General features: G+C 43.5%; 1 protein-coding gene across 1 annotated transcript in view; it reads left to right on the forward strand.

The window, feature by feature from the left end:
* The first annotated feature begins 1,698 nt into the window (after nucleotides 1-1,698).
* PDZRN4 (PDZ domain containing ring finger 4) overlaps nucleotides 1,699-17,550 on the forward strand; it is a 247,048-nt gene continuing 231,196 nt past the window's right edge. Inside the window, exons 1-3 of the mRNA XM_061467771.1 lie at nucleotides 1,699-2,385; nucleotides 4,443-4,529; nucleotides 8,375-8,479. Of these exons, the coding sequence (XP_061323755.1) occupies nucleotides 1,699-2,385; nucleotides 4,443-4,529; nucleotides 8,375-8,479 (879 nt within the window). The remainder of the gene's footprint in view (nucleotides 2,386-4,442; nucleotides 4,530-8,374; nucleotides 8,480-17,550) is intronic.

Consider the following 17,550-nt stretch of genomic DNA (forward strand, 5'->3'; position numbering starts at 1 on the left):
GCAACTGAATAGTTAAATTCAAAGAAGGATGAGAAGAATACGGTTTTTCAATAATTTTCTGTAACATTCAGAATGACACTGATTCTAACCCTATGAGCAAAGCAATTAAAATCAGTGGATATACTTGATAATCAAAAAACAGTCTAGATACCATAATTAGTTACTCAGGGTGTCTGATTTCTTTTTTTGTGGGAGAGAATGTGATTTTGATCTGCAATAAAATAATGTATTACAGTGCATTGTCTCCAAGCTATGAGACTATTTGATGGTGCAGTTCACGTGTTTATTTATTTTACGGCCATGGTAATCCAACTAAAACTGTGGGTTTCTGTGTGGCGAGTCAGAAATGGTAGGTTGCTGGTGCTTCTCAGTAACATTTGTGTCTGTAGATGTTCTGTGAGGCTTTGCCAATCATTTATGGTTTAAACTGATGTTTTAAAATTGCAGAGAATCTTTTGTCAAGGACATTATGGGTGAACTTAACTGAGATCTGTGGTCTCATGTACAGTTCTAGGAGCAGGTACGTGAAGAGTTTTGCTTCTTGCTTTCGGAAAAAGGGATAAGTACTTGCCTCTGCTGCATTGCCCCTGTCTTGTCTTCTTAGACATGGAAAAGAACCATTCATTAGTGGGTCTCAAGATCCCTGACAGCTTTCCCAGAGGGATGCTCTTGGGATTCAGAGTTTGAGCTGAGAATTGCAGAACTGGTGAGGGCACACCCCAGCTGTGCCTCAGGAGTTCTCAGTCCAGAAAATATCCTGTGATCTGGGCCTAGGCAGCCCAAACCTGATGTCTTTCCCAAAAGTGGTGGTGTCTGACCCACATGTGAAGGAGCCCACTGAAGAAACCCCCTGGTGGGCTCCATCCTGCTTCACTCCGGGAGGTTTTCCACAGCGCTGGGGGGCAGCAAGCTGGCCCTGTGTTTTCAATAGTGAAGTTATGTGGGGAATGTGTTGGGGGTTTCATGTTTCAGTGTATGTTGTGGGTTGTGCAGCACTTGAAGGGGTAGAATCCAGGCTGGTTATTGATCCTAACTATGCGTTTCCAAATTTTGCTGTGTTTTAGCTTTTCTTAAAATGAAAGTGTTGTTTATACATATGTTGTTGTTTAAGGGAGCTCAACAGGCAATTTTCTTATCCTGTATTCTTTTTTGTTTGATGTGGCAACAAAAAGAGCCTTAGCGCTAGCGACTTCAGCTTGCTGTGCCCTGACAGATAGCTCTAACAGGAGCGGGCATACTCACACACGTGCGGTATTCCCCAGCACGTAAAAAAGAGCCTGAGCGACTCACTGTTTTGCAGCCTGTGGACTTCCTACCCCTCAGCCTTAACCCAGCCTCGACTGACCCGCCGGGCACCGCTCGGCCGCTGGGACGGTGCCCGCAGGTAGGAGGGCAGCGGCGGATGCCTCGTCCCGCGTTTCGCCCCTCTCCCCGCCGCGTAGCGAGGATGCCCCGGGAGGCCGGAGGTGGTGCCAGGGCTGAGCGCGGGGCGGTAGCGCCGGGGAGAGGGAGTTAATGCGCGAGGGTGGGGGGAAGCCGCTGGCAACTCCGACTCGGCGCTGCCGCCCGCCTTCGCCGGCGCGGCCCCGCTCCTCCGCCCACCCCTCGCCACCGCCCGCCCCGCCGGGAGCGGCTCCAGCGCCGCCGGGGCCGGGCCGGGGCCGCGGCGCCGAAAGTTTCGCGGTCCCTGGACTCGCCATGGGCTTCGACCCTTCGCGCTTCGCGGCGCCGGTGGCGGCGGAGCTGCAGTGCAAGCTGTGCGGGCGGGTGCTGGAGGAGCCGCTGTCCACGCCGTGCGGGCACGTCTTCTGCGCCGGCTGCCTGCTGCCCTGGGCGGAGCGGCGCCGCCGCTGCCCGCTGCGCTGCCGGCCGCTGGCGGCCGCCGAGCTGCGCCCCGTGCTGCCCCTGCGCAGCCTCGTCCAGAAGCTGGAGGTCAAGTGCGACTACAGCCCGCGGGGCTGCGGCCGCACCGTGCGGCTGAGGGAGCTGCCCGCCCACCTCGCGGCGTGCCGCTACGGGCCGCCGCCGAGCCCCGCCGAGCCGCAGCCGCGGGGCGGGACGCCCCCCGGCCGCTCGGGGGGCTGCTACGCGGGGCAGCAGCGGCCAGCCGCCCAGGGGGAGCCCCCGCGGCCACGGGCAGGGGTCGGGCACCGCTGCCTGCGGGTTCTGCGGGGCGGCGGCGGCAGCAGCATCCCGGAGCCGCGTCCCGAGCTGAAGAGGGAGGCCCTGCGCTGGAGCAGGAGGGAGAAGTCGCTGCTAGCGCAGCTCTCGGCGCTGCAGAGCGAGGTGCAGCTGACGGCGCGGCGGTACCAGGCGAAGTTCGGCCAGTACATGAGCCACATCAGCAGCATCACCCGGGACCTGGCGGGCGGCCAGTCCGGCAAGGTGAGCGCGACGGCAGGAACCCGCGGCGCAGCACGCCCCGGCCGCCCCCCTCCAGACATGCTCTCCCCGGAGCGGCTTTGGTCGTGCACAACTTGTGACGACCGGCCGAGGTAGCGATGGGAACTGTCTGCCTGGGGGCCGGCAGGCATCCCAGAGCCCGCTCCGAGACACAGCCCGATACCTCTCCGTCCTCTCGCTCATCCCCCGGCTGTTACGAGCCGCTTTTGCCCGTCCCCGGGGAGATGGGACCACCGGCCCCAACTGAGGACACGCTTCTTGTCGGTCCTTGCGACCGAAACCCGGGGCTGTGGCGAGACCGGCGGTGCCTGGGAGCGGCGGTGGCCGAGCGCGGCTCGTCGCTTGCCTGGCTGGAGGAGGTGGGAAGTGGGCGGAATGGGATGGGGGTCTCGCTCGTCGGCTGGTCACGGTTCCTCCGGTCAGGATGTCCGCATCAGGTCAGCACGCCTGTCAGGGCTCCGGCTGCTCAGTTTGCCCCAGCTGGGACGGGCAGAAGCTTGGGGAGAGGGGCACGGAGCTTGGCTTTTAACTTTTATTTGGGCAGCCGAGAAGTTGTCTTTAAAATCTAGAGTGTAAAGTGATTGTAAACTCTGAAAGGTTAAAGGATAGGAAAGTTTCGTTTGGTAGGATGGAGTAGCAGTTGATTTGATAGCAGAGATGGGTGCAGTGCTTCTCTCTCTTCTCAGGGCTGATAACATTGCTGAGACAGCGGCTCGCTTCCTTTAGTCTAAATAAGCGATCTCAGAGTACTGGTGAGCTGGCTTACCTCCTTCTTAAGGGAGCTGATTTTTTATTTCGAGCATTAACTCCTGGCTGGAAGATCGCTGTGTAGTAAGCTCTGGCACTGCTGGTTGCAGCCGTGGTGAGGAGTGTTTCAATGCAAATAATTTTTCCTTTTACCCAAATTTTCATGGACCCTTGGGAAGCAAAATCCCCAGTGGAAAAGTTCTGAGCAGCTAAATTCACTCCTGAAGCAATGTAGCATGCTAGGCATGCGATTGCTGCATGGGAAGCGGAAAGGAAATATCATTCGCAGGACACCTGAAGGCCTGGAAACATGGGGATTCATGGCGTTGAGAAACTTTGTATTTGGGAACTTGTATATTTAATGTTTTTCTCTTTCCTTTGGTTAGCTAATTGATGAAGGTTAGGTTGCTGGCTCTGGGAGGTGTGCTAATACATCTGCTTCATCTTCTGGCAGATGGGATAAGCTCATGTGAAGGGAGGTAGCAGTGAGGTGTGCGAGAAAGCGGTGACTGTAGGAGGGAGGGGAAAGACCTGGATTTTGAGTGAGGAATTGGCAGGAGGTGTGGGGATAGGCGGGAGGCACCGCTGCCTGTGGGCAGCTGCGGAGCATCTGTCATGTCTTAGCAGTGCCGGTAGGTGCTGCTGTATGTACTGCCGCGCCGAAAGCTCTTCTGCGGATGAGGCCGGGGTGATGAATAAAACAGGCATTTGGAAGAAAAACTATCATCAATAAAGTAAAACTGTACTTCATTAAATTCAAATGAATAATGCGGCAGTAACGCATTTCACTGTCAAAGTTAATAAAATATGGGCTTCATTTTTAAGTATTATAATTCGACTGTTTTGAAAAGTATACCTGATTTAGGTGTCAAATTCATATTAATCAACGAATTTATAAAGACTGACAAACGTAAACACCTAACAGTGCTGGGTAATTTTTTTTTGTGGGAAATATAGCTCATGAAATTTATCTATTATTGTGTGTGAAGGAGGTAAAAAGAACTCACTTGCTGTGCTAAAGCCTCCAAATATTTTGTTTCTTTTTTAATTATTGATTTTATTTTACCATTCTTTAGCTGTTACACTGAAGGAAGGTGTTTCTTTCTCTTTTTAACTTTTATCTTTTACTCCATCACTGTTTTTGATAGATAACTCTTATCTTTTCATCCTATTTTTCCTTTAGGCCTTATCTAAAGGCCTCAGCTAAAAATCTTATGTAAGTTAGTATTTTCACTTAAAATTGTCTTATTGAGACTGTATTATTTAACAGTATTTCACCTCTTGCTTCTTAGGGAGGAGAACCCAAACCGTTAACGATCATGCTACACCGAGAAAATGATACCTTGGGATTCAATATTGTAGGCGGACGACCCAATCAGGTAACAACAAAAGTAACTGTAGGGTATTTTGACCTACTTTCTGTTACTATATACGTTAGTAATAGAAGAATTACTTTCCATGACAGTAGGTATGGAATCAGCTCCAGAGATAGAAGAAATGTGTATTATCATTGGTTTAAAGACATACTCTTATGAGAATTGAATTATTACTTTTAGGAAAGGTGTTCCCATTGTTTTTGCTTTAAAACTTTAGGTTGATCTGCACTCAGTCCTCATGTGAGTAATCTGTATCCATGCAAACTGTTCAGTGGAAATCTCTGGGACTACTTACAAAAGTCATTGTAGCAGGATTAAGCCATTGGAATGTTTGTAAACAGCTTGGTTTTTTTTATATGTTTAAAGGAGAGATGAAAATTTGCTTCTGTAACTCGGGTAGCTTAAGCACATGTCCTGCTCTCACATCCCTGCTTTCATTTTTTCATTCTTTGTGAACTGAAACAGTTTTTGTTGATCTTGTATCTTCAATCAGTCTAGTCTCATCAGTCTAGGTTTAGAAACTTCATTGGAAACCAGAGAATATGCATGAGGATCACTAACGCCCCCCCCCCCCCAATATACATAAGAATATGCTTTATTTTTTTCTTCAGCCTTCCAAAAGCATTAATCAGGATTGTCATTGCATATGAAGGGTAAAGAAACCTGTTAAACTGGAAAATTAATAGTTGATTAAAAAGGCTTGGTAATAATTATGCACTGATCAGGTTCTTGTCAAGTGGGAGAATTGTAACCTCCTGCTATTACTGAGAAGGGGAATGGGACCCTGTGCGTTAGTTTGGCAATCTTCTGCTCTGAAGCTATATTTAGTGGTGCCAAAGAGTCTGTTCCCATTAGCCTAAAAAGTTCACTGTCTTCACGGCTGAATTATTTATTGTTCCCTGTGGGTAAATATGAAGACCAGCAGTTATCAGATGTTGGTGCTATAAATCCAAAGCAAGAGTTTCTTAGATTTCCTAATGGAAGGATGAGACAACAGGTGGCTCTAAGATAAAATACATGAGCTTTGATTATATCCATATTTTGAGTATACCAGTAACAAAGTCCAGACTATCTTTAGATTGGATTGCAGTAACTGTTATTTGCTGTTACTTGCAGCTGTAGGAAAACTGCAGGGAAAAGGGAGCGTGGTGTTCATCTTTCTTGGGATGGCAGCTGAGCCTCTCTGAAGTACTTAAATGCTGACAGTGCATACTGGAACAGACTTTTTATATTACAGACAGTTAGGGTTTTTGAATGAATATTCCAGAAGTTTAAGGAGTAAAGGATAAAGGTTCATAGCACTGTTTGTAGAGACCTGCTGGCTGGAGAGAAGGAAGTGGTCATTAACGCTGATAGTTGGAGATGGAGAAGTTAGTGAAGCTGTGAGGCAGAGCTGGGTCTTGGGGGGTTTTGAGTCTTTGAAGTTTACTTTGTAAATTCTCATTTGTTTTGTTCTCATTGTGATACATGTGAATAGCACAGATGTTTGATTGACAGTTCCCAGGTATCGGTATAAGGTCTCACTCAACATATGTCAGACAAAGGATATAACAGGAAAAAAGGATTGAGTTGGGTCAAATAATGACAATAAAATACTGCTCAAAAAATTAAATACTGGAGCAGGAATCTTTTGGTAACACAATGAAAAAGAGTTCATGAAAGTGATCTGTACATTCAGCTTGTTCAGGGAAAAAGTACCTTTGAGTGAAGAGTTGGGTCTTGCGGCAGAAGAGCAGAACAGTGGTGTCATTATATTAGTTGCCTATGTGGGAGTGCGTTCCTTCACCGTTTATTATTTGTCTTTTATAAATACAGTGCAGGTTTTTCTCATTGGAAAGCAGGTGACTCTTGGTGACTTGGGTAATATGTTCTGTTGGCTGCGTTTCCTTTCAACCCATAATAGGCTTCTCCACTGTTCTTCACCTTCTACCTGCAGGGAGGAGGAGAGCAAAGACTCACCACAAGCTCATCTTTTATTTCATCAGGAAAGAACTCGTATCACTAAGTGTGTGTTTCTGGGAGGTGAATCATTATTTTAATGGAGCACGGCTGCTTTGATCCCCATATTTGTCCTGGGCCCCAGCTCTGGCTGGGTGGAAGGACTGTCCTTCAGAGCAAGCTGTGGTGTGGAGGCTGTTCTGCCCAGGACACGATGGCAAAGCCAGGCTGGAGGGAGCTGTGGGCACGGCTTAGGGCTCCTGCTGTCACCCACAGACTCAGCTAAGGGTTAGGTGAACTGATTGTCTCTGTAGCATCCCTGCTGCACAGCTGGTGGGCTCTGTGACAGGGTGCAAGAGCTCAGTATGCAGCATGCTGCGTTTCCATGTCAGGAGTGCTGGGTACCGGCATGCCAGACTGAAATACCCTTTTTCTTACTGGGTCATACATTGCTCTTGAAAAAGCCAGTGTAATTTCTTTTGGAGAAAAGAAAAAAAATGCAGTTTTATGTAGGCAAAGGAACTGTGATCTAGCCTTTTGTTTTCTCAAGGGAAAAAAACATCCGTGCACCTCCTGCATTTCATTAATGGCTGTTACGCTTTTTATCAGAGTTTCATTTCCCTGTTTGTTCATCATTTCAAAATATTGCTGGAGCTGTTAATAAGTTTCCCTTTTGCTTATTACCTGACACCTATGAGTCTCTGTGACAAAGGGAGGAAAATAAGGAGTTTATGAAATGATAGTCTGACTAGCACAGTGTTGAATCAAATATTTGTTAACCTGTAATCTGCCTGGGTTGAGTCTCCATAAGACAATTGGCACGTATTGTAAAGCATGTTTTATAGTGTTTCCATTTTTTTGTTGCACCTTTTATCATTTTCTGAATAGGAAAACTTATAAAACGTTTTCCCCATGAGTGCATAGGACCTAGACCTAGAAACCTGTGCACATATGAATCGTGCTGTTGGTCAGGGATTCACCAGGCACAGAAGGGAGATAAGCATCCTATAAACTGTTATCCAAAACATATATCATCTGGAAAGAGATGCCTTCATTTATTGCTATCTAGGTTAATATTCGTATGAACACTTAAAAATACTTTAAGTGGGCAGTGTTTGCTTGGCATTATTTCATTATTAATAATTATTTTAAACTATTTTAAATGATTGTGATGAAATGAAGTAATTTCAGCATGTGCAATGACATCAGATGTATCATTCTAGCTGTGGTAGATAACTGCTTTAAATTTGACCTTCATGGAAGTTGTACTTATCAATGTGTAGCGATCAACTGGAAGTGGGTTTTTTCTTTGTCCGCAGCTGATCTGTATGGATTTCAGAGTTGAGCAAGTTCTCAGTCTCCCATGTGAATAGGATTTATGAAGTTAACCAGTTCTAACCAAATCCTGTCACTGTTACGTGCCAGCGAGCTAATGTCACTTTGTTCCCTGGAGCTTTATTTTCAAATGCAGAAAAAAAATGTACAAGCAGAAGTACTGCAGGTGCCCTTTCACTCCTGAGAGAAACACTTGTGCATCCATTTAATGAGTATCTTCTCCTGTACTAGTCACTATCTGCTGTGAAGTTTGAGATCTGCTTTAAATATTTTTAGCTGGGATCTGATTACCACTGCACCCTGTGTCTCATTTAGGCTAAAATAACCAGAAGTAAATGGATAATCTTATAAAAAATGCTGGAACAGTCCATTCATTCTGTCCTTTTGATTAATGACTGGTTTGTGTTAAGCAAGCTTAAAGAAAAAAGGAAATCCCAAGGAGCTCAATTCTTAGCTTGAAAAGTGAGCTGCGTGTTTCAGGTGGATTTGCGTTTTTCATTGCTGCTGATTTTAGTACCATCTCATTTCTTGTACTAATGTGGCCCTTTTTGCAACTTCCCTATCACCTGGTACAGAACAATCAGGAGGAATCTGCTGAGGGGATTTATGTGTCAAAGATTTTGCAAAATGGACCTGCAGACAAAGCAGAAGGCCTGCAAATTCATGACAAGATTATTGAGGTAAGAAAAAACCCCACAACCCACCAGTGGATTCGGCTGTTGTATTATCAGATTAATCAAGGATTTGATGGTTTTTACACTAAGCATGTTGTAATTTTCCTCTTTTGCTGTGTCTAAACATGATTGTACACTGAACTGCTGAAACATTTCTCAGATATGAAGACAAATGATAGATTTTTCCAACAACTAATGCACGTATTGGTCTCGGGATTAAGCTGATTTAAGTGAGGCAAAGGTGTAGATGCTGAAATAGCAAGCAAGAGAGGCATTTTGTATTTCTTTTCCTTAACTTCAGAAAGAAGGCAAGTGATTCTATGGAAATTCACAGGTTTATAAAATCGATTTTGCCCTGTAGGTGTTACTGTAGTGACTGGGGCCTTGTGGAGAAGCTGTGTTGGCAAGCAGTGATGTGAAGCTTCTTAAGCAATTAAAGAAAGTACTTTCTGCTATATGATCAGAAGTAGATCATCTGTTGTTCTTACCAGGACCAATATAGCTCTTTCCCAGGCATGTAATATGCTGACATGGAAATGTTGAAGTCTTCCTGTGTGGTATGCAGGTTTTTTCCCATAAAATGACTATAATTGAAAAGAAAAAATACCAGAAACTCAGTCTGAAGAATAGGTTGCTGCCTAGCCTATATTTGTAACTGTAATTAGCCCTCTAAAAGGTCTCGAAGGAACAGTTTCAGTCACTGAAATAGACTCCTTAGGGTGCTGTCAAAATGGCGTTTCACATCACAGCTCTGATACACCTCTCTGAATGGCAGCATATACCAGGAGCTGCTGGGTTTGTTTAGGATACATCACTCCAGCCTTGGGTTTAGGGGAGGCTTAGAAACATTGTGCAAACTTGCCAGTTGGACGGGGTTTTGAACAAAGACACACGAAACAAGTGGATTGGAAAACAAATGCAGAGTGCTGCTGCTGCTAGTTTCTTGCATTATTTTGCTGTTAAGGACTAGAAACATAAGCCAAGAGTGTTTGAATGCTGGCATTGCACTCAATGTTGGGAACCTAGAGCAGTGTGTGAAACCAGATTAATGTATTTTCTTGGAAAAATAAAACTCATGCTCTTAGCTGGCAGATACACTAACCTCTGGTAGAAACCAAGCTGAGCAGAACCGAGCTTGCAGCATAACTTATCTCCCCAGGATACACAAAAAGCTTTTGCATCCAATTGTTTTTGTAACAGCAGCCCTATGCTGGAAAAACCTATGCTCTTCTGACATTAGTATTTCACTTATCATTTGTATTTTCTACAGGCTGACCAGCTGTATAGTTTTATGCATTTGCTTAACACTTCCTGCTTTATTTTATTTTCTTTGTAGTACCTTGATTGTTAAGACAAAATGGCATGGTTTTGGAGGAAGAAATACGTCACAAAAAAAGTCTGATTTATTAAACCTGAGGTCATTTAATAAAATGCCACCAGAACTGATGCTTGATTTTTATTTGTTGAAAAATTCTAGCTGCATAAAATCATACTGATAGTCAAAGTGCTACTAGGAGCATACAGATTTCAATTTTATGTGAACCTATAGATCCAGTCTAGCTTAAGTATTCATACAGCTCTGAATGGAGCACTGTTTTTTACCATATTAATATACAACAGCTTTGGATATATTTGTTTTTTGTGTGTTCAGGCAAGCATCTAAAAATGTTCAGGGTTAAGCTAAATTTTCTGCTAGATGTTTCAGTGTTTCAAAATTTGTTAGATTAAGTAAAAAAAGGTAACATTAAGACTTTCTAAATGAAATGCTAGTAAGTATTTATTCCTCCATGCTAGACAAAGGAAGCAGGTGGAGTCAAAAGGCTGAATTTTAACTTGCCCATGCATGGCTATTGATGTCTTCCTGTAGTAGGATGCCCTGCCAGCACTGCTGGTTTGTTGTAAAAGAGCAATATGAAAGTTTTTGCTGTGAGGAAATAAATTGGATGGTGTAACTGTTTCAAAAGTGTTGGCAGATACACAGAATATGAGCATTGGTGAAAAGTTGATAGGAAATGGGACTTCTTATTGCTCGCTTTTCACTCGTTTGGTGATCTTATCTAATGGGTAATGTTTCATGAGACCATTTTTCAGTAATCAAGAGCAGAAGGAAGCAATGTTGTTTGAAGAGCCTTTAATGGCTTCAGTCAGTTGTTTGGCAATGTGATGCCCGGGGTGTTTCTAGCAATGCGTAGCTAATAGGATAATGGACAGAGCCATCCCATTAAATCAGGAGAAAATCTGTTCTCAAGGCGTGTTGCTAAATAAAGAAGGTAATTTGTTTCAGTGCTTTATCAGATGTTTAACAAATGTTAACTGCACTTGGTTGACTACATTGAGTTGACTACAGTGGTTGACTACAGTAAGTTGTGTACATTTCAGATGATCATCTTGTGGGTAATCTAGTTCAGCAAATGGATTTTACAGTCGTATGGCATCGGCAACTGGAATTGTGAGTCAAGGCTGGCAAACATAAGTAGTACCTTCTACTTTATATAAGTCATTATCTATGGCAGCAACTTTGCCAAGTAATTGTTATGGTAATTGAGAGGGTGCCAAGGGGGAATCAGATTTCTTTCTTGAGGTATTTATTCTAAGTGTAAAAAAAAATTACTTGAGTTCCTGGAGGATTTTGAGATCAATGTGCCCAGAGTGTGGGCCACAAAGCCTCTTTGACACTTTCATCTGATAAAGGCTGATGTTTATTTGGGGTTTACTCTCAGGTAAGCATTATTTTGTGCTTGAGGACCTGAAACAGATGCCTGTGGGCTGGCAGGGTGGTGAGGGTGACAGGTAAAGGATGCCAGCCTCATGTACCCTGTGTTGAGAGGCTGGAGCTCTTCACAGGATACGGTCACAGGACCGTCACTGATCATTTTCACTGTTCTGCCAAGGAACGGAAGATTTGAGGCGCACCTTTACCCTCTTTATTCACGATTAACTTGTTTATGCAGTGTAAAACTGGCCTGGGACAGTGATGTGCATAAGCAGCATTTCGGCAATGTGTAGATTCAGGAATTTTAGTACAAGCCAAAAATGATCATTATTTGTTTATCAAGGAGAAACTCTTCCTCATTAATTCCTTCTGTGTAGCTGGTTTCTCCAGATGTTACAGTCTTATGATGCTTTCAAAAGTTATTATCCAAAAATCCAGCTCTCTAAATTAACACAGTGCAGCATGTGTCTAGGGCTAAACACTGATCACACAGTATAAAAAGCATCTCATAAAACTAGGTGCAGCATTGATATCTGTGTCTACCAACATGAATGCCTTGGATATGAGCAGTGGTAGAAAGCCACCAGACCTCTAACTTTTGGATCTCTATCATCTTCCTTTCCACCTTGCCTGTGAGTCCCGAGAGGAGGAGATGAGCCTCAAGCCATGCACAGGACTGTCTATTAGTTTGTGCTGGCTCAAAGAATTTTAATTGTTGTTGGGAGAAAATACAAAGCATGTTTGGAATGGTTCACACTTCTATAGCTATGCATCATTTCATCTCCCCCTCGCTTCATGTATATCTTTCCTGCTGAATAAGTTCACTGCTCATCTTTGCTAATAGCCTCCTCAAGGCAGCATAAACCAGCTTAATCCTTGGCGACGTTGCCGATACACAGAAGTGTGTTTTACCTGTTACCTTTTTTCTATACATATTTATAGTTCTGAGCAGTAAAAGCAGCTCTTTCTATATGGAGGAAAATTTTACTCTCTCAGTTTGCAGTAAGTTCACATAAGAATGGCTCCACCTTGGCTAGAGATCCAAGTACAGTAATGCCTAGTTAACAAGCCATTCAGAACTAATTCTTTATACTTGTTTTTTCTTTGTATAATATTACATTTTTACAGAAATTGGTACATCATCTCCTCTGATTTTGAGCCCAACTTCAGGAAAAAACAGTGACAGATTTTCTCAACTCCTCTTTCAGTCTGTAAGTCACAGTGTCTTGCAAAACACTGTTGTATTACTAAAGTGGGATATCCTAATTTTACCTTTTTACTTAAGTGTAGTACATAGAATACATGACCAAGACTGAATTTGCAACCCAGATTTAGTTCCTGAATTATTTTTTTCCTTAAGAAGAACAGTATTTCATCAATTTGAGGAAAAAGAACTACTGTTAATTCATATTGCCTAGGAGACAAAGCCCTATAGTCACAGCTGAACCTTCTGTTGTAGGTTTGCCAAATAACAAACCAGCAGTGAAAAACCTTGTGTGAAAGTAAAAGGGGCTTGGGCTGAAGACCAAAATACTTATATGAGGAACTGTAAGCACATCATGGTCTGGAAGGCTCAAGTGCTTTTCTTTTCCTTGCACTGCAAGGCAAAGGCTTCTGTTCTTCTACTCTCAAATGAAATGAGAATATTGGCTCTTCTGCATTTTAGCCAGTTGATTCGCATTAACTTGATGGCTAAAAAGCAGGCATGATGGAGAAGAGGGGAAAGAAAAACATTTTTAGTCTGGGGTCTTTAAGTCTTTTTGAAAAATGAGATGGATGCTCATGTATCATAATTCCGCATTCTGTTTATGCAGCCTGAGCTCCATAAGTACATAATAAATATGGCTTCATCCCTCTTCCGTGTTTCCCTTTGTTCTTTTCACTTTTTTTTGGAGAGTGCGCACACAATGGCTTTCAAGCGCATGTCAGCAAAGCCAGTTTCAATAAAGATGAAGTCTTGAGGCTTATCCTGGCAGAAGTAACTTACATCTGCAAAGCGCCTACAGAAACTTTTTAACTATTGCCAGACTGCTGACTGTGCCGTGTGTCAGCCTTGTGATGTTTTATCTTCTGCCTGTTTCTGTCATTACACTCACTATGTTGCTCAAGCAGAATCTTTGATACTAGTTGTATTTATTTGGCTAAGTATCTCCACTGTCAGATTATGTCTGTAGAAGCAGTGAGCTTAAAAAATGTCTTGCTGGGATCAGAGCTAGAAGATTTGGGATGGCTTTGAACCAAAACTGCACATGATGTGGCCTGCAAGATCTGGGTGGTAGCTGAAGAATCTTTCATATACCTAATTTTAGTGGTGCGGATTTTGGTGCGTCTAAATATGCCCCGAGTAGCCTTAGGTATATTAAGTTCTCTTAAATCCTTAACAAATTCATAATGTTACATTGCATGTAGCCAGGTCTGGCACCTACATTAATTAGATAACTTATAATTAGTCAGAAAGATCCCTGGGATAATAAATCAGTTATACCATAGACTTAGAAATGTCTGTAGCCTCTTTTCACCTCTCCCTCATCTGTGGAGATACAGGTTTTTGGACACCTGACTTCTTTCATCTATCTGAAGAAACTTGTTAAAAGTCAGGTGGGACCAGGTCTGTACAAAACTTCATTTGAATAGGAGCTACTGTCCCCACTGACTTTTTTTACTTAACAGAAAGTCAGAGTGCTTCTTCAAGAAGTGAGAGATCTGGGTTGCTGTCTGTGCCCTTCCTGCAGAGGACTGAGTTTACCTACCCAGGCCCTTATTATACGGCAGAGGCTATCCTGTGTGCGAGCAGCCGCCACCCATCCTCCTCACATGAAGATGGGTGCCAGCAGGTGTTTGGGAGTCAGGATTATCCAGTGATAATCTGCCTTGAAAGAAATGCTGGTTCCAGGGATTGTATCTGGAATACTGGTCCTGCCCTTTTCTAGGTAAGCACTTGTACCCATAAATGAGACCTTCTCTCTTTCTTGTACAGTTTTGCATCTTATATGACACTTCTTTGATTTATACTTGCATTTCTGACTTCGTAGTCCTTGACTTTGAGATGCTGTTAAAACAGAATATCTTCTAGCTAGGACACTTTCCTACATGTGAAAGATGGGGCTCCCTGGCTGAATAAGTACCAGTAGCTGGGGTTCTCCTCCTAGTCTTTGCTATAGATGCTGTGTTATCTAAAAGGTGGTTACTGCTGCTGATGCCCACTGTCAGAAGGCTCTGCAGGCTGGGTCTCATGTAGGTGGATGAGGTTAGTGTTCAGTGTGTTGTCTGTGCTAGAAGTTGACATCTCACTGTAGGCTTCCTGGCATGTCTGAATTTTGTACTTTCCTGAGTTTACAACATCAGTAGCCTAAATTTGGCTGGACTTGCTGTAGGTATTTAGAAGTACTTGCTTTCCTCTCTGTTCAGTGAACTAAAATGCAAATGTTATGTTCACGAAAACAAGCTATGTTCTATCTAAAAAGCACTTAATATTTCAGCAATTTATTGTCTGTGTTTTAAAAACAGAACATAAGTCTTCTGGCTTTATGTGACCTGAAATTTCTGTATGTTTTCTGGTGAAATATGTTAGGGAGTAGACTACTGAGATAATTACACTCCCATACACGTAATGTTTTCTTGCAAGTCTTAATATGACTTCACAAAATGGTTTCTGAACTGAAAGAAAGGGAGAAATAAAGTAAAACTATATTAAAGAAGTGGAGAACTTGGTGTTAATAGGGTAATAGTGAATAATGACTTAAGGGTCTGTGATCAGAAACTCAGTATTTGATCCTTTAGTTGATTGCATTGAGTCTTATATTCATAAACATGCAAAAATATTACTTTGGTACTTGTGTAAAGCAGCATCATGAAAAATTGTAAAATGTCTTGGCTTATAGGAGGTGACTGGTTTTAATTATTTTTGTTTTATGAGGTATAATCTGAGAGGTTTCTATCCGCTGAGAACTTGCAGTGGGCCCAGCTCTAGAGAGGCGCAAGCCTGTGGGAGGGTTTCCCAGGTGTGTTTGTTTGGACTTGTTCTCACAGACCAACCAGGCAAGTGTGCAGGTATAATGCTACATTGGTTTTGTGGGAAAACAATGTTCACGGTGCTTTTAACTAAAAGGAAAAAAGTGGGAATGCCAAACATAGTTGGAAAAGGGCCACGAGATCAACTCTCCAAGTAGTTTACTTGCAGAATAATGCAGTATTGTCCTTTTCAGCAAGTCTCTTCAGCTTGTGAGTCATAACTTCTTTGAGATGCAGCTAGCTGGGGTACTGCACCTTTGCATGTACCTGGATGTTTCGCTGCAAGGGACACCCAGAAGGCAAAGCAAAAGAAATGCTAGGGTGGCTGAACAGAGGACAAGGGGCAGAAGAAGCAGTGTGGGAGTATTTCTGAAATGTGACCCAACATGGAAGAAGAGAACAAGCTAAGTGGAAGTGGTGAAAATAATCTTTTACAATGGTCTTTTATGCTACTTCTCCCATGTCAGGTCTTTATTTAGGTGGCTTAGGTTAGGCATAATAGATATTGCACGAATGTGAGTGTGCATAACCCCCTGTCTCCGACTAGATAATTCTGTTTTTGTTCTGACTGTGGTAGATATCTAAAGCAGCTGGATCACTGTAGGAGCATAAGAGGAAGAGTGAAGGAGAATATGCAAGGAGGAAGAAAAACAGGGGAAACTGAGCTTTACAGTTAAAGAATGCAAAGCACCAACCTTACATTTCCTCAGGAGTGCTTGCCCATAAATAGGAGGTGTGGAAGAAATGGAAGTGATGTAGGAATAGGGATGTAGGAATAGGGATAACTGAATTGTGGAATAGAATAATCTATACACATTGCCATGAACTCTGATAGGGAAATAAAGTGAAGCAGTACTGGAGCAGAACTGTGATAGTTGTACTGTGTCCGCAGAGAGGGGCAGTACCCAAATTGGCAAGTCAGTAGAGCTGTTGGGTGGGAAGGATTCTGGTTAACCTATGGAAGAGCTGACTAAGATAAGAACATGCAAGATTCCACAAACGGTGTTGCTGCCATGCACCACAGATCCCTAGGCACTGTTTGAAGGCCTGATCACACCCATCTCTTCATAAAGTGTCTAATCTCATCCCGGAGGGATAACGTGTCAGAAACTTGGCAAGTTGAAACTGAGCTTCTTCCTAGATTCCCTGTTGGAGCTTGTCTTTGCTACACGTCATCTTTCTCTTCCTCCCCAGGGTTTTTTTTTTGTTTTTTTTTTTAAGCTATAAGGTAAACCTTGCAAAATAATGGAATTTTAGCACACTTCCATCTCCACCTCATCCATTAGCAGGAGCAATGCAGTTTTATAAGCAGCCGAGGTAGTAGGTTTGGAGGAAATTTTTGTTTATGTGAGGTTTCAGAGGTGTTCATAAGCACTTTCAGGAATGCATTAAATGATTTGAGTAATGCTGCTGCTTTCATCGCTTTCCCAGGAGGAGAAGGGCATGTGCAGGGGAGTGTTTTGTTTAGGGATTTTTCAAATAATTGCATAGACGCATATTTACATCTTGGTGTTTGTTTATGTTAGGGAAGACAAGGTCATAGAAATGTATCTTCATATTTGTTGCTGAAGGTGGTAAGGTTTTGTGACGAAGAACTTTGCACTTTGGTCTTTGCTCTTGGGTCAGCCCTAAAGAATGCACTCTCTCTTCCACTGATAAGCTGGATTTCCATGATGGTTGGGCGATGATAGGTGTGATTGTTTGCCACTGCTGTGATCTTGGACCAAGTCTTTCTTACAGATATCTGAAGGGGGGGCTATAGGGATGCTGGGGATGGACTATTTGTTAGGGATTGTAGTGATAGGACAAGGGGTAACAGGTTAAAACTTAAACAGGGGAAGTTTAGATTGGATATAAGGAAGAAATTCTTTCCTGTTAGGGTGGTGAGGCACTGGAATGGGTTGCCCAAGGAAGTTGTGAATGCTCCATTGCTGGCGGTGTTCAAGGCCAGGTTGGACAGAGCCTTGGGTGACATGGTTTAGTGTGAGGTGCCCCTGCCCATGGCAGGGGGGCTGGAACTGGATGATCTTAAGGTCCTTTCCAACCCTAACTATTCTATGATTCTCTGATTCTACATGGTGTTTTTGGTGGTCAGTATGGAGCTGAAGTACCGTAACTTGGTACACTCCAGAAGGTTTGAGAGGAAGAAAGGCATTTTCTGGTGACTGTCTTTAATCTTGTCAACTATGTAGTGAATAGAAAGAGCCAGAACCTTCAGAGGGCACTTAAGGATGGGTCAGGTGAAATTAACTCTTTGAGCTTATATGATGAAGACTAGTAGGAAAGGAAGCCTAGTCCAGCTATGGAAAGCTCTGATGAAGTCTGATACCCTGCTGGGTTTGTTGCTTAGAAC

Source organism: Pezoporus flaviventris, unplaced genomic scaffold (genome assembly GCF_033815535.1).
Source record: "Pezoporus flaviventris isolate CSIRO_AGI_PZ_B2104156 unplaced genomic scaffold, CSIRO_AGI_Pfla_v1 ptg000045l, whole genome shotgun sequence".
NCBI lineage: Eukaryota > Metazoa > Chordata > Aves > Psittaciformes > Psittacidae > Pezoporus > Pezoporus flaviventris.